This window comes from Malaya genurostris, chromosome 1 (assembly GCF_030247185.1).
Source record: "Malaya genurostris strain Urasoe2022 chromosome 1, Malgen_1.1, whole genome shotgun sequence".
Classification (NCBI taxonomy): Eukaryota; Metazoa; Arthropoda; class Insecta; order Diptera; family Culicidae; genus Malaya; species Malaya genurostris.
This window is the reverse complement of record NC_080570.1, coordinates 135,760,179-135,784,236: the sequence shown is the minus strand read 5'-3', so window position 1 is coordinate 135,784,236 and position 24,058 is coordinate 135,760,179. Positions and strand designations below refer to the sequence as shown.

The 24,058-nt window shown below is 38.9% G+C and overlaps 1 protein-coding gene across 9 annotated transcripts in view; it reads right to left on the bottom strand.

Annotated features, from left to right (window-relative positions):
• Nucleotides 1-809: 809 nt before the first annotated feature.
• The window catches only part of LOC131425853 (integrin alpha-PS2), a 167,662-nt gene continuing 144,413 nt past the window's right edge, over nucleotides 810-24,058 (bottom strand). For 7 of the 9 annotated variants that reach the window (XM_058588085.1, XM_058588084.1, XM_058588087.1 and 4 more), the window contains 7 exons: nucleotides 22,238-22,286; nucleotides 20,886-20,960; nucleotides 9,926-12,650; nucleotides 9,821-9,865; nucleotides 9,005-9,750; nucleotides 8,451-8,938; nucleotides 810-2,327 (listed from right to left, as the gene is read on the bottom strand). In XM_058588085.1, the coding sequence (XP_058444068.1) occupies nucleotides 2,235-2,327; nucleotides 8,451-8,938; nucleotides 9,005-9,750; nucleotides 9,821-9,865; nucleotides 9,926-12,650; nucleotides 20,886-20,960; nucleotides 22,238-22,286 (4,221 nt within the window). In that variant the 3' untranslated portion in view covers nucleotides 810-2,234. The remainder of the gene's footprint in view (nucleotides 2,328-8,450; nucleotides 8,939-9,004; nucleotides 9,751-9,820; nucleotides 9,866-9,925; nucleotides 12,651-20,885; nucleotides 20,961-22,237; nucleotides 22,287-24,058) is intronic. The other 2 variants (XM_058588090.1, XM_058588091.1) reach the window with 2 other exon arrangements.

Here is a 24,058-nt window from a genome sequence, read left to right as displayed (position 1 = left end):
CAATTTGAACCGCTAAGCAGACGTAAAGTTTTTGCTACTTACAGAACACTTACAGCCGAGTTTAGCACTAAGCAGTTCAATTTGAACTGCTCTGCACTGATGAGTCAAAGACGAAACGTAAAAATAATGAAAACGGTTATGTGCCCTAGCACAAAAATTGGCTAACCCCTAAATGACCATACCTGCATCGGCCAGAAAAAGTCGAAAACACGTTTTCGTTCGGCACGTCAGAAAAGACATTGCACTTCGTTGCAAAACAAAAAGTGTTCTGTAAGTAGCAGAAACTTTACGTCTGCTTAGCGGTTCAAATTGAACTGCCGAGTTTAGCACTAAGCAGTTCAATTTGAACTGCTCTGCACTGATGAGTCAAAGACGAAACGTAGAAATAATGAAAACGGTTATGTGCTCTATCACAAAAATTGGCTAACCCCTAAATGGTCTTACTTTTGCTAATTTAGGTTTTTTAATTCTCATTTTCCTTATAATGATAAAATATTAGTTGAAATGGCTATTTTTTTTAGCCAAATTCACCGGTTAAAGTGCTGTCATTTTTTAGCTAAGGCACACTCCATTTCCATTCAACTCAGTTTTTAGTTGAATTAGAGAAAAAAATGTTGTTTTTAACCAATATAAATGGTTGAATTGACTTCTGCAATCTGCAGCTATACGACGCACTTTCACCAAAAAAAAACGTTAACACTGCAATGACTACATTCTTGCCAGGTGATACAAGTATCCTTGGTTGCATCCCTATTTCAAAAAAAATTTCTTTCGGTTGTTCTAGAATAGAAAAATGGAACACGCATCTATTACAGTGTTATTTTTGTTTATTTTTCTTCGCTTTCTCCACATGCACTTTTCATTCACTTCTACAAAAAAAAAGTATTTACAGTCAACGTGAAGATCATCTTCTGTTAAATAGAACAAACTACATAGTAAAGTTTAAATAATTATTGTTCGGTACAGCGCCCCATAGAGCTAAAAGTATTGTTAAGCCACTAAAATAAAATTTTTACACGGAAAGTATTGTACACTGAAACGGTTAAGCAAACGGCTTTCTTAGTTGGTAAATCAGAGCTGTTCAGTCATTGTTTGGCACAACTGATAGAATTTAGACACTAAACTATTCCAAATATAAATGAAAAATAAACAAATCAACAGCATCCAACAATTTGTTTTCGTTCGTTTCTCACGTTCGATCAAATGGCACCAAAATCTCCAATAAAACTCTATTATGTTCAGAAAGCGCACTTCAGAACCTTAGCGTTTTTCGATTCACTATCATCTATAAGTCAGTATATTTTCTAACAATAAATAACTACAAGGCATCTTCGTTCATTTTTTCCTTCTTTCATCTACCAACTGCGTTAAAAAAAATGGAGGTTCTTGTTTTGTTCGAAGTTTAGTATTAGTAATGCTACATTTCATATGAGTTTCCGTATCACTATCAAAACCGTGTAAATATAGCCAAGGTTTTTTTTGTTTGTTTTTGTTAATTTGCTTTGTCATTTTAATTGCACTATCAAAGGGGGAAAATTTGCTTAGTTTGCTCGCGATTAGACATTAGAAATAGGACTCTAAAGAATTCTCAAGTTTCACGGGTGGGGTCAGATTCAATTAAATTGACTAGTTAGTTCATGTTTACAGCTAAAACTCGACGCGTATCGATCCCTAAGCTACTACTACTACGTGACAGCACGACAGAACTGGACCAATTGGTGAGTGGATCAATGATAGCATGGCATGCTGCATTTTCACTAAAGTTCGTGACGGGCAGTAAGTTCTTGGTAGTATACATTAAAAACATCTACTTGTCTAATTGATTTGATTTTCGATCCAACATCAGTTTTCGGAAATTGATTCACGCAGATGCTTCTCGCAGATCAACTCACTTTTCAGTCCTGCATCATACTTTTAAACTGTTTTAAATAGTTTTTAGAAAATGAGATTACGGAAATCAATAAATTATTGTTTAGTTGTACAAAAATGAAGAATACAATTCGATTTCGATATTCGAAGTTGGCTCTGCTCTTCTGGCATTCAAATCAAAACCACATACAATCGATATCAAACCGGGGATAAAAATCTCATCAAAATTACTGTTCTACAGTAGTTCTGCTATGGCGGTTCGCCATTTCGTCAATTTTAAGCGTTTTTGTTTTCACTTACTTTCAAAGCTGAGATTTTCGTTTTCTAGATTGTTGCCCTGCTTGCTCTGCGCTGCGCTACACTTCCTACAAGTGCTCATCACCGTGGTAGTTGCCGTTACGATTCAGTGGCTGCCGCTCCTGGGTATCCGTCGGTCGATTTCGTTTGAAGAAACCACACTGGAAATTGAAATGAAACATATGTGAATGATTGATATTATAACCGAAAGCTAACAATTATACTAGGGATCATAAAAATGCATCGTTAATATGTGGTTCACCGACAGAACAAATTTGGCCTAGCCTCTTTCCTTATATCATCGGAATGGTTTAGACAGTTGAAAAGCAAAAAAAAAAAAAAATTGGCAGCTCTACGACATCAAAGTGTGCTAGTTACCATGACAAGAAACAGGTTTGTTTAGCATGTTTAACAGTTCTTTGTTTTCTATAATGGTATTCAAAATACGGGAAATAAAACCGTACAAACAGTGCGCTGGTTTTGAACAGATCAACCGATTTTCATCCTTTACAACCCGGATAACTGAGTTCCATTTTATGTTATGTGGAAGATGAAGGGAAACACAAAATCACTTTTATGTCGTTTTCGGGTAGTTTTATAAAAAAACACTTTTCATGAAGTTGTGTTGGTTTTGCGCTTAGCAACGGGCATTTGAGCAAACCTTATATGAATACCAGGTTCGAAACTGACTCGATGTTCAGTTCAACAACGTTAAAACTAGGTTCGAAACTAGCTTCATACAAACGGTTTGACAGTAGTTAGGGTGGAAATTGGGTTAGGTTTGGCATCAAGCGAAAACCACATTAAAAATCATTTCCAACCGAAATTCCCTTATTTATGTACTACTGGAAATTTTGAAAGATTTACATATACTTTCTGAGAGCTCATGTTTTGTTTGTAAAATATATATTTGTCATTTAAAAAGTAGATATCTGATAGAATTACCACAAACGAATTTCCAGACATGACAGTCACGATCTTTTTTTGGCGCACATCTACGGTCCTCCGCGAAACTGGCACCAATGGTGATAAATTGGTTGCACTGCTGAGTTCCCATCATCACATTCGTAATGCAAATGTCAAACCGTGAGAACCCTTTCGATTCGTTAGCTCATTTGTATGTATTGAGATTTTGTGGCACAACAATGCAATTAATCTAGCGCTCCACCATGCGGTGAGTGCGATCATTTTAGAAAGTACCGGGAACGAACCAGATTTTTTTGAATATTTGCAAGCACCGGCCCCCTGTCACGACGCCATCTTGATGAGATCAAAATCGGAACTTCAAAATCAGCTGATTGCAACGTAAACAAACAAACAGTAATACATTTGTTTTACGCGTTTACCTTGTTTAGTGCACGAAAATTAGTGAATTTTGGATCGACTCTCTCACAATAACTTATCGGTTTATCTAAAATACAGCAGACAGTGTTTTGGGACATCAAGTGGAGATAATTTTCACAATTTGAGAGTCACGATGAGTATCAAAACATCGCAATGTTTGGGGCTCGAAACGCGAGGGGCTCAACGTAATCGGTATACTTTCAAATGGCTGGTGCTCACATACCGGTGTCAGATGGGTGGCAAGCACATACATGTCTTTATTATTTATCTTTGGAATTACTATCAGAAATGAGGACACAATATAAATAGAAATACCGACGACACGACCAGCCACTCCAAAGAAAAATCTGAACAAAAGGTGTTCGTGAGTGATTCACCTCCAGTTACCGCAAATTGGGCGTTCCCTTGTAAATCAATAAAACAAATTTCTCAGACAACACTGTTCTGGTTGCTACAAGTTAGTTACCAAGGCGCTTCAGTAAAGTAAATAAACAAACAAATTGGAAAAGTTATTCTGATTTCGAGTATCGCTCAATTACTTCTGCGTAAGCCATCTTCAGAACATTTCAATCCGAATTCGTATTATTTCTCCCTTACAATTTTTTATCGACAAACATTTTGTCGATTCGCCAATATTCGATAAAGATTTTGAATTCCGTGAAGTCTGATGACCTACTACTATCTTTTTTATTTTCATTGCTTCTCTGTTTATTCAAACCGCATTTTGGATTCCCAGATGGAAATCTATCAGTGGCACAAATTGAGATGCTCCTAATGTTTCAGTAGAAATCATGGAGTAGTAGTTAAGAAATTTTTAGTAGTCTTCTTATTGAAAGAAATTGCTGTTTTGGTCAGGTAAACTTGTTCTTATTTTCTTTTGTTCTATTTCGAAGAGCGTCCACTTATTTGTTGCATCCACTCGATTACTTTCTATAAGATTTTTCATTCATTGGGATTCCTAGGCATTCGGATTAAGAATCCGAATACTATATTTTGATAGTCCTACGATAAAAGGGCCTAACTGCAAATAAAAGCCTCTCTTCATTATAAGAATTTGATCAGTAGGTCATTCTCCTAGTCGTATTTGGGAGGGAAGTCTTATATCAGCAATTCTGAAACCATTTTGATTATGTAAAGCACACATAATATTAATCATTAGGTGTTATATAAATTAAATATTTCTGTTATACCTATATGAAATATTTTCATTTTATTCGTATGCAAACGACGCTAAAACCGTGGTGAAGGCTCCGGTTCTGCATCTTGGTTTGTTTTGTTCTATTTACAATTTTTCATTTATACCAAATAAGTAACCATGGCTCTGGTAACTGTTATTCTACAAGCAACAGTTTATAATACTGGGTTGCCAGTTTCAAATATGTTTTCAAAGACTTCCGTTTGACATTACGAGTTCCTGAGGGGTAGTTAAATTTACGATACAGTTTTGAAAGCGAGTGGCAGGTCGTGTCGTCGGATATACCATCGTTTCGGTTTTTTAGCGGATTGTTATTGGTAACATAATTAATGTTTATATTGAGCAATACCCAACATCTAAATGTCTCAATCAACTAGCAACTTTGCACGACGAAGATTGGACAGCTTATGTCACTGGACTGCTGCCAATCAGGTTCTGCCAATCATCATATATTGAGTGTCTGAGAGCCGATCTGTTATAACTAAAATTCTCTTGATATTACACTCACCAGGACGCTCATTGATTGCCGATGCGAATGATATTATCTTCATTTCTCCTGTCATTGCTTGATTACGATGTGACTAAATATTAATCAAACAGCATGAACATTGAATTATATTCATTTACACCAATAAACTCCGAAGTCCTATGATTTTTTGCAAAGAACAAATAACTTTATCAATTTATGTTTATGTACTCTCATTGAATTTTGCTTCAACAGGGAAAGGAGAATGAGAGAGAGAAATAATAAAGTCGCCTGTCTTTGACTGAGTATACTTCTACTTCGGCCCCCTGTCACGACGCCATCTTGATGAGATCAAAATCGGAACTTCAAAATCAGCTGATTGCAACGTAAACAAACAAACAGTAATACATTTGTTTTACGCGTTTACCTTGTTTAGTGCACGAAAATTAGTGAATTTTGGATCGACTCTCTCACAATAACTTATCGGTTTATCTAAAATACAGCAGACAGTGTTTTGGGACATCAAGTGGAGATAATTTTCACAATTTGAGAGTCACGATGAGTATCAAAACATCGCAATGTTTGGGGCTCGAAACGCGAGGGGCTCAACGTAATCGGTATACTTTCAAATGGCTGGTGCTCACATACCGGTGTCAGATGGGTGTTCTACTTGGTCATAGAACTATCGAGCATCTCATTTGACAGACACTTTGATCGTACCGAATTGTAGTTGACGATAATTTTAGTCAGTCTGTCAAGGTCATTTGATATGACTGACACTTTGCAACTTTGATTCTCTGGTTCAGCGCTCAATGATTTTCTATGGAGAATACGCTACTATATTATGCCACGGTATTATACTGCATACACTCAAATGCAAATACATATACCGATTGAAATACTTTTGAGGCTAGTTTAGAAATTATTTTTCGTTTTGTACTCCACCACCGTTAGTTCGTTTTGTACTCCGCCGTTTTTAGTGACGGTATACATATTTTAATAACCTTCACCCTGTAATTCCGGAACCGGAAGTCGGATCCGGACGAAATTCAGGAATTCAATATGGCACTATAAGACCTTTCATTTTATACTATGTTCACACTGGCCGAAAATAACATGTTTTAACGATAGTAATATAAAGTTAAAACCGCACTGTTCACACTAAGAAAAATGGTTGTACACCCAAACCTCCATTTACGTAACTTATATATGTATATATGTATTAATATACGTACACATGTGTGCAAATATTTGTATTTCTTAATACATATAAATATTTGTGAAGTAAAAGCGATCATTTATATGTATAAATATTTACACATATATGCAGACGAGTGAGTGTGTAAGCATACATACATACATATATAAGGTTCGTAAAAGGAGGTTTGGGTGTACCTATCTGCGTTGCCAGGTCATTTTTCCAAAAATATGTAGTCGGCGCAAAAATCTATCTGTATCATATCGGTATCAATATCTCTTCTATATAAGTAGTAGAATCCCACGATAACATTTTCTCATGTCTATTCAAGCTAAAAAACAAAATCGGTACTTATCAGTGTGATCCGTGAATTATCGGTATTTTGGGAGAACATATCGGTATACCTGGCAACGTTGGTACCAGTTTTCAGTTTTGTTTTATTATGATTACATGGCTACTTTGATGGAAAACTGCTGTTGTTTAACAGCTTGTCAATTAACATAGTCGAAAAGTGAAGGAAAATGCTAGCAGGGTTGTGCTTTACTGACAATTATATCGTGTTATTTCGGGAAAACATGTTTTAATGTGACATTTCTGAATATGAAATAACGCAAAAGTAAAACATATTATTTAGCATAAAACATGAAATCAGAGTTAAAACATGTTTTAACTCATAGTGTGAACATAGTATTAACCTGAGTTTGTGCAAATCGGTCAAGTCTTCACTGAGAAAAGTGAGTGAGATCCAGTGATATAATTTCACTAGAGTGATACATTAGTGTGTAAGTTTCATTTCTACACTGCGGATGCATTCGGCGAGCTCCACGCAAAAGAAAAGCGCACTTCTTTTCAGTGTCCATTAGACAGACGTTGAGTGTGTGCTTGTGTTGAAAGAAGCTGGTGCGAGAGCACCACATTCTCTTCGCATGAATCGCTCTCCGGTGCTCTCGCCTAAATACATCCAATACAGCTATTTTTCTCTGAATCAATTATGGGAAATCCTAGATAAGTACCATAGTTCGTTCAAGCATCAAGATTGCATAAATCAGCTTGAATGCTTTTCGCTACTACAACAACTAAGGAAGTGCGTGACATAACGAGACAAAGAGGATATAGTATGATAGGGCCAGGTCAGGTGAGTAAGCCGCATGGTCAAGCATTTCCCACTGGAGACTTTCCAGTGTGTCGCAAACGCCTGTCGCCTTATGAAACGTCTGAAATTAACATATTGCACAGTCAGTAGAAAAACAATCGATTTGGAAAGTAATCTTTTCAGTATTTTCGGTTGAACTTGACAAGCATTCATGATACTTGCAATCTGCCGTCATCAAACAGTTTCCCCCTAGCTTACGGCGTCGTTAAAGTCTTTCTTTGAATTTTCAAAACCGCTTTTAACATGTTTGAAGCGTTAGAACACGATTGCCATCAGCAAATCAGGAAATTAATAAGAAGTACTTAGGAGTAATATAAAAGTGAGTTAACTATGAGTTAACTGATTACCTTTGATCTGAGCAATTGAATTCTGGTGTTCAAATGACTACTTTCGATCAACAATTTTTTGAAAAATCGAGTGAGCCAATATTTTACATTGGTTCGGGTCAATTTTGACACAAACGCATCGGGCATATTCACAAATGCTTACGGTGCTTATTCGGCAACATTTCCGGACCCGAAAATATCAGTGTTAACAAATGAACTTGATAATTGGTCCCAATCTGAGAAAACTAAGCAGAATGATAAAAGTGCAATTTGTCGGTTACGTCACTTATACGATTAGGTCTCCGGAGCCGAATTTGTTCTACTTGAGCATTGAAAACTTATCAGATAACCAAATAGTAGCGTCCAGGACTTTTTAGAAATCGATTCAGGTATCTCAAAGAAATTTTGGCCGATAAAATAACTGAGTTCTGTCGGCTACGTCTCCTGAACCGGAAATGCTCACCGTAGCCCTTCCAGACCTGATCAATGAACTCATAGTATCTCACAGAAATTGAGCGAATTGGGAAAAAGGCGATTTGTTGATCAACCCCGTCGAACACTCTAGCATCGGAAATCTTTTAATATCAGTATCAGTTTCTTACCTTCGACAATAGATAGATGAGCAGCAGTAGAATAATGGTTCCGGCACATGCAGCCAACACCACTATCCAAAGCGGCACCACATCCGGTTTGGGGATTGGTTCTGGTGTAGCCATCACCTGAATTTCGTGTGTTTTCAGGGGCATCTCCTTCGGTCGGCCAATGTACGGAAGCCTCGTTACTCGTGCAACCGTCATCGTGGAGAAGTTGATGGGTGATCCGGCGGAGATTTTATGCAATGTGTGGGCAACGATCCGTGTCCGCAACCCAATGAAGGCAATGTCCTTGTCTCCGATGGGACCGGCCATACAATGGATGATAGCACACCGCGTAGCCCGGCATTGAAGAGCTTCATTAAGTACTCGATCATTTTCGTTTTCCACGTTGATAACCTGACGCCTCTGTCGACGATCGAAGTGTTGGTAATGTTTGAATCGTTGATCTACGCTATCATGTCCTTGATTCAAATGAGTTCTAGGGTTGTGGTAACCTAAAATCGGAGATTAGCGTTAGCCAACAAACTTTGAAAATTTCTCAAACATAAACGGAATCTTACTTGAACCATAACTACCTCGAGTATCATGCTGGTCGTCATAACCAACATCTCCTTCCTCGTACTCATCCACGTAATCCTCTCCGTCTTCTTCATTGAGTATTCCACCGTAAGCTGCACTCTGTTGACTTTGTTGGTGCTGCATGTAACTGCTCTGACCACCATCCCGTTGATTAGTGCTTGATCCACTGGACGAATACGACGTACTGGAATGCGTTCTACTGGACGATGAAGACGACGACGACGAAGACGATGCGGTTTGTGATCCTCCATGTTGATGCTGATCCTCATGACCCGCAACGTGACCACTATAGGACGAACCACGCGATCCATAGGAAGAACTACTTTCACCAGCAATCCTTCCACTACTACTACTTTGTCTAACCTCTTCGTCGACGTTTTGTCGATTAAGAGCACCCAGATCTACGGTTGCAGTTTGGAATCCACCACGACCTTGCGCTACGCGTTCGATTGTCGACACTCCGGTTATCAAATCCGGTCGTGACCTCTCACCATCCTGTTGACTCATCATCCGACGCCGGCCTGCGGTGACACTGGTTTCTCCAGCCGCAGCAGCACCGCTTCCCTGCATAGCAGCATGAGTTCTCGAGCTGAGTTGGGAAATGTCTTGACTGACGTCTTCCGTGCGAGCTGACTCGCTCTTGTACACTCCACTGCTTTGACTAGCGGAAGACACTCCACTATGACCACTCGAAGACGAAGTGGATCCGGAACGAGATGCACCCGAACTGAAAGTATAGAATTGATTAGTATAGAAAGAAAAACAACGCTACTCTATTAGCTAATGAAACTCCTAACCTTAGAAGTAATCTATCGAAAAGACTCGAGTTTCCTACGCAAGGCCTTAGGGAAATGATTTTCATAGTACTTCAACTCAACACGCCATCAAATCACGTCACTTACTTGGATCCTAGCCGATAATCACCGGAACTGATACGCCAGTCACCTCCAGCGGTGGACGCAACGCCACTTCGCTCTGTATCTTGTCTGTAGATGTCACTGAAGTCTTCTTTGTGCAATACTTGCCCGTCAGCATTCGCTCCAATACCGGCGAATGCAGCTACCGATTTACCGTAGTGTTCCGTACTGCTTTCACTGACCCGTACTCGTCCATCCTCACCGCGGTATACCGTTCTATTGCGACTGGAACTGTAGGTCACGGCTGGTCCACCGTTTACGCTGGACGAATTCCAACTGCTCGTATGGGAGTACTCCCGTGATATTCCACTTCCACGATCCGCCGAGGAGGTGACCCCAAAACGTTGATTGTTGGCAGCGAACTGTGAATGCGCCTGGGAAGCAGCACTTTCCGCTCGCTGCCGGTGTACGTAGGAAGCATCGCCGGTCGATTCCTGGTTTTCTTCGTCATCCAAACGACGCTTGTCCGAATCCGTTAGGACGGTTTGACGGTGTACTTGTGATGTTCCACTGGCAGTGCGGGAGCCAGACGATGAACTGGAACCAGATGACGAACTGGAACCAGCCCTATACCCTGTTCCCGAAGCAAAGCTGGCATCCGAATTTGTTACAGTTGATCCACCAACTATCGTTTCACGAGAATAGCCGGTTGAAGCTCCACCAGCAGCAGTTCCGGATCCGGCTGCGCGGAAATCTGTTCTAGAGGCAGATTCGTGGCTACCAGTCGATGCACCAACCTTTTCGAGATAGCTCTTCCGAGGGTTTTCGATTGCTAGATCGCGTGGGTTGACGTAGCTACTTGGTTGGCACTTGATGTTACCGCTGGTCTCCGGTTGTACCAACAAATACATCAAGGGATCACCATCGTTCGTCTCATATGGCCAAAGAACGAAAAACTCCGCTTCATCGATAGTTGACGGTCCTTCGTTACGAATTTCATAGATATGCACGATCTGAGGGCCAAGATGATGTTCGGTTTCGGCTTCCTCGGCCTTTCGATATTCGGTGTAGTTGTACAAGAAATCCTCCGGCAGAGAAACACCAGATATCGAGAGATCCGTTTTGATAGCAATACCAACACTTTTCTCGAAAAGGTTATCTTGTTGGGAATCCTGCAGCTCGGCGTTGGTGGAGTTGGCTTCCATGTAAAAATCGTAGCTTGGTGCCATGCCTACTTTGATCGATGGTGACAGTAGCACTTTAAAGCTGACCACTTTAGCACTGGCCAGAGGGTTTCCGATGTCACACTTCAGCGTACCGTTGGTTGCACCCGGTGGAGTGGTGCACAGGATAGGAGTGTCTTTGATTTCGCCAACCTTTTCGACACGCCTGAAGTTCAATTCCGGAGGAATCGTCATATAGAAACCGGCTTCAAAAGCATCCTCCCCAAAGTTAGAGATCAATACATCGATCGCCAGTAGCTTACCGGATCCGAGCAGATATTCGTCAACCATATTTACCTGTAGGCGAAGATCCGGAATGCATACGTTGTCCGGTCCACAATTTTTCTGAATATTTATTGAATCCTTCTGAACCGTTCCCCGATTTTGATCTAGAACTGGTTCGACTGTGGCGCGTCGTCGTCGTTGTTGACTGTAGCTACTCTGGCGCAGGTTGTACTTCATTTCAACCTCCAGAGGAGTGATCTTGTCTCGGATATTTTCTGCGATGTAAACACGCTCACTCTTGCACTCCAGCTTGCCCCGATATAACCGTATTGATTGATTGCGAATATTGCGACCTTCTTCGTTCAGGAAGAACATGCGAGGGTTGCGAGACTTCTTAGAGTCCAGTACCCACGAAACCTCAATATCCAACGTCGGTGGAACATTGATACCGTTATACTTCATGCAGGAGTTTACCACCGTACACGGAACTTGTTTACGATCTCTTAGGGTACAGTTGGTATCTTCCAACGAAATCAATTTATTTTCTGCTTCAAACAAAGTGCTGGCCTCCATCACTGCTACCGGTCGAGATTTGAATACCAACGCTTTATCCGTTTCGTACGCTCCAACCACCATATCAGGATACTGGTTGCCGTCCAGATCAATACCGCCAGCTACCGAAAATCCGAAAGTAGATATCCGAGAAACTCCGGAAATATCCTCTGCAAAAATCACTTGCGAAGGTTTCGCCAACGGACCGGTTGGTGACCCGTGATAAACATAAACCGCTCCTCGACCATGTGGTCCATCGTAGGGAGCACCGACAGCGAAGTCTCCGAATCCGTCCAAATTTATATCCCCCAGTGAACAAACCGACAGACCGAATCTCGCCTTGGAATTGACTCCGTCTCGTGTCTCCACCTCTTGGAACTTGTTTATCTTGTCCTGATAGATGATGTAAACCCGACCCGTTTCGTATTTGCCTTCATTGTTCGGTTCCGTATACATCGGTGCTCCCACAATCAGATCATCAAGTTTATCTCCGTCCACGTCAACCACTGCCAGCGCGTAACCGAAGTAGGCTCCGATTTGTTCGCCGGTAATGTTCTGCTGGTTGGTCATATTCCACGAAAAGATGACCACCTTTCCTAGCAAACCTCCACCTCGGGGCATTCCGACCGCTACGCCCATGGTGCCATCTCCGTTGAAGTCACCGCTAGCCGACGAATAGCCTAGATACGAGTCATCCTCCGACGAAGTGCTCTCCTTGGTAGCGTACACCTTATCCTTCGGATTGTTCAAGCTGAACGAGTAGATTTGGCCTGCGGGGATGAGATGGAAATGAATTAACGTCCGAAATGGCCATGAGCTTGCTGGTAGATTTGTCAGAGAGAAAGAAAAGTTGGCCTAAAGTTTTCGTTAGGAAGTTTTGGTATTTGGTTGAGTTTAATTTTTAAGGAAATTAGAAAGCACCAGTTTGGATTTTTGCTAGTATCTCTAGTCCACACTTGGCTTAGAACAAGTGTTAGCCAGATCCGACGATTTCGACGGATCCTGGTATGTCCTGTAGTACGAGGATTGATTTTGGTTTTAGAAAAGCACCAGGTTTTTTTTCCTGTGTTGGAAAAAGCAAGATTAAGCCAGAACTGAACACTATTTGCATAAACAGAAAATATCCCGATTACCGGACATATACCTTTTGTTTTGGTTGATACAACATGAAGCCAACATTGAGTACAGATGGAGTCCCGCTTTGTTTAGGTTAGGTTTCTATTCTATTGTGGCAATGATACTACAATTGATGTGTGTATGTGTGTGTTTGTGTTACATTTGGGGTGGGTTTCGAGATTGAACCCATTCGGTCGAAATGATGTAATTATAAAAGCAATGTTTCCAAAAAATTCGGCAATGGTTGAAGTGAAAGGAATTGATTCGAAACAGTGATCTAGTGTTAGTTGAAAAATACTATTGCAGCAGATGTAAGTACGTGGAGAAGCTTAGTATTAGGAGTATTGAACATATGTTGAATTTTCCAGATCAATTGTGGTTTTATTTTGCTATTTTTTTAAGCGTTGTGATTGCAATAGCCGAAGAAAGTATTTAAATGTTAATTATTTCACTTGGTAAACGATGTTGTTCAAAATTTGTTCGACTTTCGGGTCAATTAAATACAATACAAATACATAAAAATCCCCAAAAGAAAATGTCGTCGTTTGAGGAATTCATTGCCTGGAGTGTACTTCGACTATTTGAGAAAACTACCTTTTAGTTTCAGTTTTTGATACAAAACAGGCATTAGTTTCTTCACAGTTAACAGATATATAACTTATGATAAAAAAGAACCGGAATTTTCATTTTAAAATTCCCGCGCTTGTCCAATCGGTAAACTTTTAATCTCTCAACGTTGGCAACACTTTCATTTACACATTCTGTCAAATTTTGACGCATATCGTACGATTAGTTTTTGTTTGGCGTCTATACAAAGAAGTTGAAAAATTTTCGTGTGGCAATTTTTATAATGGATGAAAATTTAGAACAACGGCTCGTCTTCGAAGCGCCATTCTGTCGATTGTTGTGCGGTTTCGACGTCATATTCATAGATCCACACCTCATCACCAGCAGAGCTGCTAAATGTCACTATCAACGAGCAACTTTGCACGACGAAGATTGGAAAGTTTATGTCACTGGACTGCTGTCAACCAGGCTCTACCAATCATCATATATTGAGTGTCTGAGAGCCGATCTGTCATAACTTAAATTCTCTTGATATTATACTCACCAGGACGCTCATTGATTGCCGATGCGATTGATATTATCTTCACACATGAACTGTGTGAAAAATTTTAAATGACCTGCCTGTCGAACAAATGCAGATCACGCAAAATTTTTGTTTTGTTGTTGGTTAAAGTCACAAGATAATTTTTGTTTTGTTTTCGAATGAGGACTATGTCTTTGTTTTCTAAACAGGGGTGCGAATTCGAGAATAGTATAAACAGTAGTCGGGTTTTGAATACCTACAGCTTCGCCAATTTTAAGCAGATACTCAGTATCATTACACCTGCTGCTTGGAAATATTTCTATTCTTCGAGTAGATAAATTATATATGTATCATACATAATTGGTGGTCGAACATTCAATTAAAAGCGAACAATTCTGTTTTGAAAAGCGAACAATTTTATTTTGAAAAATTTGAAAAATTTTGTTCGATTCTGTATATTTGTGGTTTCGTGAAAATGGAACTAATTCCTGTCAGTTTCAGGTTTATCACGCGAAAACGACATTAGAAGAAAATGAAACTTGCACATGACGTAAATCCAAGCATGCCGTGTTTTCCTGGATTCCAGTAGTCATCTAAACTCTAGTAGTTATTTGATATACGAAAACCATTAGTTAGATTGAAATTTGCTGTCTCGTTTAATAGATTACCTTAACATGAAAATAGTTGCATTCGCTTCGAGTTTTCGTGTCGCTATAACAGTAGTATTGAACAATTTTCGAACTGTTTTGACGTAGGACTACGTCTTTCTTCATTATGCTCACCTGGGTGCATCTTTGAAATTTCACAACACGAAATTGTAACGAAATTACTCCAGATTTGTGGTCTTTGTATTTTTTTCCCCTTTTGAAAAAATTCTCTTATTTTTGCACAAAACAAATGGAAAAAGATGTAATATTGTTGTTAATACCAGATTTATAACAACATTTAAATAAAATGAAAAAACTACAAGGATCAGCCCCATGGGGTTGTTCGAGCCATTGATGTGGAACAAGGCAACCAAAATTTCTAATAATCTACAATCAAAAAGTTCAATCAATCCGAACCAACACCGAACTGTCATTCGTCTTGATTTGCATTTGTTTTATAGCCGATGAAATTACACCATTATCCCAAATGTATGCAATTATATCTTTGTACATACTTGCGATTTCGATATTTAAGCTTCTCTTCGCCAAGCTTGTGTTCAAGTTTTGTATGCAAGCAGTTTTTTTAGCGTTAAGTTTCTCTACCATTCTGCGATTTCGGTTGAAGCGATAAACTTTTTCTCATTATCAATCGAGTTCATCTAATATAAATAAGAAATTAATCTTATGCACTCAAAATTTACCCTGGGGTAGTTGTCAATTTCTCATGGGGAAACGACATAACATGGAATTTCATCCGATCTTGCATGACACAAGATCAGAGCATATCAATTAAAGTTTCAAATCGTTTTATGGCACGTTTTTGTCTTGCTGTCTAGCAATAACCTACCTCTAGCATGCTACGCGTAGGACTGAAACGTTAGCTATAATTTCGCTTCTATTTATAGATTCGCTTGCTTCCAACAGCTTCGCTTTTGCATCGATTGACCAATCAGAGCGATGCTCTCTCTTTGATACATCGCTTACTCCTTCAAAACCGTCGTCTATGGCAGGGAAATCCGGTATGCCAACGATTTTTAGCAGCCAAATAGGACACTGCTCGCTACTAATCAAAATTTCAATCATATATAATTGAAAATACGTGGCTTGATACATTCAAATCGAAACTTAGAAATATTTCCTATCAAATGATGAAATAATATTAATAATTGATACAAACTGAGCTGTAAGTGTTTAAAACCTGACCATATTTCTACGTGTAGTTTTTCTTGAGTTTCTGATTTGCACCCCTATATAGAAAAAAAGATGTGTTCCACATAAAAAAAAATAGGTCCAAACACGAAACATCAAAGTTAACGGAATCTATGAATAGACTCTGTTGGACGTCTGCCAGCTATAGTCTTTGATAATCCATGAACGGAGGCACATCGAGTGCGTAGACTGCCATCTACGTCAACACAGTGGAACTACACCCAGCATTATTCAGCTGGTGCTTCAGTCAATGACGATGTCAATAAGCCTAAGCGCAGAAAAACAACTAGTTCTTCTGTGAGCATGCTGTTGGACGTTCGTAGTGTGAGTTTCGCTTCAAACAAGAGCGATTGCGTCATCCAGCTGGTGGTCGATTGCATTGGAGAAAAAGAAAACGAAAAGTGGACATCGATGGTGAACATTACACAAAATCTAAAGAATTATTAAGGTTACTTTCTTTGTAAATCAAAACTAAAAATCATCAATTTAGTGCAATTCTAGAATAATTTGATTAGCTTTTTGCACTTTTCGCTGTACGAAATTCGCACCAAACTATAGCAGATAAAGCTAGCATTTTGCTCCATCGCGTTAGATGAAAATGTTCCAAACAGTAGAGAATTTGGCCCATCTGAATGCTAGAAATAAATCCCGTAAAGCATTTTGAAAATTTCTTTCAAATACTTAATTGAAAGAAATGAAATAATAATGAAATAATCGACTTCAAAATTTTATATTTTCGTGGCCGTTGGGACCGCCCATTTTTGAAAAAGCTACGAAAAAAAGCTCCTAACAAAAATTGGTTCAGTTTGGAACCAATCGGCAGTGCGAGCAGATGTGTTGCGGTTCTATCGAAAGCCAGTTTCGCTTCAAACAAGAGCGTTTGCGTCTTCCGGCTTCTGGCCGTTTGCATTGGAGGAAAAGAAAATGAAAAGTGGACAACGGAACATTATACCAAATCAGCCATTCTAATGGCTCTAAATGTTATCGAAAGAACTTTAATTGTTACTGTCCTTGGAAATCGAAGGTAAAAATCATCAGTTTAGTGCAAATCTAGAATAATTTGATAGGTTGTGCACTTTTCGCTGTGCGAAATTTGCACCAAACGAATGTAAATAAAGCCAGCAAACGGCATATCAATATCGTAGAAAATACCACCTTTTGAAAGCCTGAAATGAATCCCGTGATTACATCATTCAGATGCTGGTCGTTTGCGTGCAACTTTCTATATGTTTTTATTTTTGTAACCGTTAGCTCTCTTGAACTTTTAATCTATTACGTTCACTGTTCGTTCCGTTTGCAGTGCGGCTTTCGCTTCAAACAAGTGCGGAAAATTGATCAAAGTATGAACACAACGGAGAGAATACATATACAAATTGACAGTTCTAAGTGCCATAAATGATGTACTGTAAACAAGTACACGTCGACTGTCAAAAAAAGTTCATTTTGTGAGGTTATGTCATGTTCGTGCCAAACCTGATAAACTGCCGATGAATCAAGTTCATCTTTGACAGCTGCCGGTGGTTTGTTTTGTTTTGCGACTTCAAAAATAAAAATTGAAAAATGACAAAAAAGTGCCTGTTAAAAACGTGTTCCAGCATCTAGGAACAATATTTGAATAAATCTGTTTAGTGTGAGGCGACGTGCAATTTTTCAATTCAAACGATGAATCTCTGATGAACTTTTGAACTGTAAACAAACCACCGGCGGCTGTTTTGTGAGGTTATGTCCTGTTCGTGTAAAACCCAATAGCAAGTCCATAAACGAAGAAATCTGTTTTTGTGAATGGAAATGTTTATTTTGGAGAAATCATTATTCGAATAGTGAACATGCACTATTAGAGCAAATTCAACAGCTGTAACTTTCATATGGATGATTTATAATAGAACTGAAACTGGAACAAACGTATCTCCAGCGAGCCGTTTTAGATTTATTTATTCGAACACTTCTGTCAAATTTAAAACTGGCATACGCTTAGTAGCGTCCTAGTTCTAGATAAATAATTTATGTTAGTTACAAAATTGAAATCTGGATTTTATAACAAGAAAAACTGGCAGCCCCAGCAGTGTTTTACTCGAGTTTCAAATATACAAAAAATAGAACGGCATCGTAGACCAGTTTTAAATTTGACAGAAGAACTGGTCGAATAAATAAAACTAGAACGGCTTGCTGGAGATACGTTTGTTCCAGTTTCTGCTCTATTATAGATCTTCCATATAGAACTTCTAGCTGCTGAATTTGCTCTTACAACAGTGAGTGAACTTCTCGGTAGTGTGCACACTAAACTCCTTCGATATTTTTTTTATCTTTTGACGAGCTTAGAACAGCCGAACCAAAGGTAAACTGAAGATTACGAAGTCCCATATACATTAAAGAAAAAAAATTGTTCGGTAATCGTGAACCCGAGAACTCAGAAATATTATACTTTTAGTAGTCCCTTGTTAAAAAGCGTCGATAAACATAGAAAAGCGTCGCAAAAATACCATGGTTACGCTAGAAAACCAAAAGAAAATAAACATAAGTTTGCAAGTTTTGCGTAAAAAATTTTTGGATTTGATTACTTCTGAAGCGGATTAAGCCGTTTTAAACGAATTAAATATTAGGCTAGTTGAATATAATAAATTATTTCTACATTCAAATACAAAGAACCACAGAAAGTGTTGTGAGATGGTCCGATATTATGCATTTTAGAACACGATTTGTTACCAATACGAAAACAATACGAAACGACTGGGTGTTTGTTGTTTCGGTTCAACTAATCATTGAACTGCGACTGACGGTGAACCGATTTCATCGAGGGGTCATATTTGAATGGTATATGAAAAATCATAGACTATTCCATCTTGAGTATATCTTTGGCCGAACTACCGAACATTCTCATTCTAATGATATATCAGCACAAATAAGCATTTGTTGACAGCAGTACCTTCAGCTACCGAGGGTGGAACAGCTGAGATTGGTAATCCAATTTAGGTGTGTGTAGATTTAAATTAAAAAACTGACATGAATTATGCATCTAGAACCAGTGTTGGTGATTGCCGAAAATTTAGCAGAAGCTGCTCGATATTTATCAATATTGTATGCAACATTTTCAATCCGGTAGAAGATGCTACAAGAACTAGAGTCTCTCAATGCATGAACCGCGAGAGAATTTTTCTACATTTCTTCGCTCTACTCCATACTCTGAGTATTGACCAGGGCCCTTAACAATTTACAGTCTGATAATGATTGGTGCTGTGTGGAATTTACTAAGAGAGAATCGCAAGTTGATAATTATCGCAGAATATCGAATCGATGATTCGACTTGATGATTCTCATACTAGGTTGCAATATTTCAAAACCCTTGTGTGGAGCATTCACATACATTTTCATAGACACAATTTATACAAAAGTTAAATGCACATAGTTAGAATAAGCGGCAACAGCAAAATGATTCTATCGCAATTCTCAACTGACCATGTAGAATCAGATCGCGAAACGAGAATAAGCGACCGTTTGTTGCTTCAGAGAGAATCCCCACAGTAGCGTGGTAACCTTTGATTCGCAGACAGATCATCGAGAGAAATTCGCTCTCGTACTGGTGTCTATTCTATGCTAAATGAACCATGCCGGTTTTTTGTTGTTGCGATGATATCCTTCTCTCTTTGATGGCACTGATTGAATCGTATGAAGAGTTGCTAGTGAGCGTTCTTTGCTACGATGAAAGCCATCCTTGTCAAGAACTAGATCACTACTGAATATGCCCTTAGGTTTTGCACAAACATGATATAACTTAATAAAATTCACTGAACGAACGTCATTTGACAGCTGACGGTGGTTTGTTGATGTGTTCATTCTAATTTGAATACGTGTTATTGGAAATGTAAACAAACCAACGGTACATGTCAAGCATGAACTTTATTCATGCAAATTTTATTTGTGATGTCAATATTGTAAAACCTGCTTAGATTTTTTATCGTGACGTCAAAAATGAAAAAACGTTCATTCTTGACAGTTCAACAGTTTAGCAGTACTGCCTTTATGAATTTTACCTTTTGTCTGTATTACGTTAAGCCAAATTGCCTTGTGAGCATGTAAACAGTACAGCTGAATTGTCAAATAAATTGAGTGGAAAACCTAATTGGATATATTTTAATTCATTAACATTGATTGCATTTAACATTTCTTACATTAAACAAAAGATATGAGTTTCTTCTCACAAGTCGAAAGATGTATAACCTCTTAATATAAAGTAAGGAAGCGTGTAGAATATGTAGAATGGAGATCTCCAGTAAAAGGTTCAACAAAATAATTCCAATACCATACCTAAGAAGGTCGATTTTGTCTCACATTTGTGGAACATTTTACTGGGGATTTCGAATTCTTTTAATTTTCATCCTAAACATTTTCAGTTTAGTTCCGATCAAAAATATAAAGATAGAACACAGCGTAGTTAAGCAAATTGATGACAGGATGCAATTGTGTGTGTGTGAGAGAGTAACCGCCTATTGTTAAATAGCATTTGGATGAGTGGTGCGATGTGATGTGTTTTGATGTGGGAATGGTGAAATTTTCATGAAGCACTAGCCCAACATATGTCATCGTGAGGTTGGTTCAGAGCGGATAAAACAGCGGATCCTTGAGAATGGATCTGATGACACGGATAGTAGTAGGTGGAAGAGCACCGAAATGGTCAGCATTGGTTTATTCGATCAGTTGTTACAATTTTTTTTAATGTCGAATTTAAGTAGAAGTGAAAGGTTAGATAAACACCGAATTACGTATTGGTTTTTTATTCAGAAGTACAACTTTGAAGTGAGCGATGCTAATAATGGATGGATGATGGATTTTAGAATCCGACCAAGTTTAGAACGTTCGGTTGAAAGTTGGTAAGTGGAAGTGAACATTAGCTAGTTGGGTAAGTTTTTGATTCGATATTTGCACTTGTTTTTTTTTTTTTTGGTTACCTCCTTCGCCAAACTGACCATACCGCGGGGGTTTATAAGGGAACACAGCGTCGGTATTAATGGAATACACTTGTCCTGAAATTGATTAAGATATTTTTTTTTGGTTGGTTGATTGGTGGGGGCATGGCGGTGGTTGGTGGAGCACGTGCACAACACGGGTGGTATGCAGGGTTGCACAGAGGGATGAAAAAAAAGTAAAAATAAACACTGTAAAAACATTTGCTTCTGCAATGGAATGGTATTTGTTCAATGGAATTGCGAGGGTTGATGTCACGATAGATCACGATAGAGCGTTTCGGGAAATGATATTCTGTCTTTTGTGTGCCTGACAGGACAGGTATTTCAGCCAGGAACTGCATTCCATATGCCTACGAGGGTATTGGGAATCATGATAGGAAAAAAAAGCTTTATAACTGCACTAGAAGAGAGAAAACAACTCTACGCTTCTGCTTGCGTTTCTATAGCGTGTGAAAATTGACAGATCTTTCGATCATTGATGGCTACCAATGTCATTGCCTACTACGAAGAGCAAAAGTCAGCACAGCAGTCACTTCAATCAACGCATCAGTGGAAAATACTTACCAATTTAGATTCGAGCCTCGATTATGAACCCCGGGTTGAGGTACTTTAGCGTAGAGGGAACTTTAGTGCGGGTTCCACAATGATTAATTGGGGTACGCCGTATCGGCCGTATTGTGGGGGTGGTAATGGGAGGAAAATTCACTGCAAGCCTTCTATATTCTACACAAACGCGGTATCATCGCTGAGCTATCTACAAACTACACGCACTATTTGCGATATGCTATGATCGGGGCCCCGAGTAGGTGTCATAATAAAATGAGTAAACTCTCAATCGCTGTGCATATAGATTCTAATCAAATTCATCTCACAAAGACAAATCACAAACGGGATGGAAACCGTGCACATTCAGGGTAGTCTAATTGGATGTAATTTGCTCTTCATTTGCGTTCAATTGCCTAGCTCCAATACTGAATATAACGGAACGGAATGAAAGGAGTGAAATATGGTTAACCCAACAGACGGAACAGTGAACTGTAACTGCAACTGTCAACAAGAAATATTTTAAGGAAATAAGACACGAAAAACTGTACTGTCTGTTGAGTCTGTGGTTTTCCCCTTTGCCATTCAGTAAATTACAACAAGATTTGATAAACGATTGAGTCTCTCAAATCTTTTGAGCTGCAAAACGCAATTGAAAGTGAGCGGGCGAAGAGTGCAACACATAATCGTTTGTACTTCTTCAAAATGTATTATAACATGTGTGGCTAATGGGACTATGTGTGAACGAACGAAAGACGACTGTCGATGGGGTTAGAGCCCGTGTCAATTACCTTGCCAGTAGAAGCTTCCTGGTGCACCCACGAACACCCGATCGCCGGCCTGGAAAAAAGAGGGAAAAATGATAATATGAATTATGATTAATTGCACGGTCACTTGGGCGGTGGAAAGGTCGCTACATGGGTTTATGGTGTAATTATGTAATTAGGTATTTCACTATCGATGTGAAGTGAGTTCTCCGGTCGAGGACAGAGATCGTTTAGGTCATCTAGAGGCGACATCGGATTGGAAACATTGTTCGGAGTTTATTACATCTTACAATAATCAGTATCGCAATCTCAACACAATATTTTACTTTTACTTTCTCACTGGAATAGACTATAGCAAAAAATCTGTTTTAGAGCAATTCCAGAAATGCTTAGCAGATCATCAGACTCGACCTTCTCCGATTTGGATGAAACTTTGCACATGGCTTCAGTATGGCAAACCATAAGTTTTGAACCGATGGCGAAGTCAATCCGACTCACGATTGATTTTTAAAAAGGGCGTAAGTATTTTTGCATTTCACAAAAATTGCCTTTTTCAAATCGTTGTAACTCGGAACTCGTTAATTGTACAAAAATGGCGTTCAGGAAGAAGTTGTAGGGAATCAGAACAAATTGGCTCAAATGGCACGTTCCCCTACAATTTACAGATATATTCGAAATTTCAAGTATCAGAAATTTCAGATATCAGTTTATAACAAATCTCTTTCGAAACTGTTACAATACTACAATATGGTTTTCTCAAAGTATTGTAAACTTTTTCCTGGTTTTGTGTGTTCCGTAAAATTGTTCCAATTAACAGAAACCATAATTGGAAAATTAGAAGCTCAAAAGTGCAAGGTTAAATTGAATACCACGTGAAGCATTTGTGATCGCTGTCGTAGGCGGGCTTATAAGGAAAGTCATACGTCGGAAACAGAAGGGCAATCAACAACGGAACCACAACCATCCACGTCGCAATACGATTTAGAGGAAGTACCTTCAGCAGCTTCAATCGACTCAGCATCTTCTGAAGAATCAGTCGCGACGGAGTATTCAAGAGCACACAACATCGAACTCTTCAACAAGGGCATCGCAGGAATCAACGTGTCTCCGATATCAACGAAGAAAACCCGGAATGTGAATTATCCTCGAGAAAAATATTTGGATATTTCAAGAGCTATAAAAAAGCAAATATTCGGGTTCCCGGAGATCCAAAATTACTCAAAACGAAAGCAGCAGAGTTGGATGAAGTGATTACTAAAATGACAGAGCAGTTTGCTAAGCCTGATTGCACTAGGGATGAAAAAGTGCGTTTGTTGTCAGTCTTGTCAAACTCGTGGTCAAAGGAGAAAATAGCCACCCAATTCAAGGCGAACAAATACATTGTGTCGGAGGCAAGAGAATCAACGGACGAAAAAAAAGCCAAGAAACAAACGGGACGCAGCAGAGTAATGCCGGGATCAAGAGATTGCGTCACAGTCAAAATGAATGGTAAGTGTGAACGCAAACAAAAACGATTGCTTTATTCATCATAGAAAGAAATATATTTGGGTTATAAGGAGGAATTTCCAGATCGAAATATTGGGTTTAGTACATTTGCAACATTAGGACCAAAACACTGCAAGTTGCTTGGAAGTTCTGGTTCACATAACATAATGGTTTTATAATTAAATATCCAAGTACAGCTACTTTTAGACGAAAGGATATCATGAACAAATTTATTGCCTTTAACCTGTAGAATGATATTCTACTGTTTAAATTATTATCTTTCAACGAGAACTTGTAATTTCGAATATATCTGTAAATTGTTTTAGCTGTAACTTCTTCATTTTTCAAAAGGCACGGATG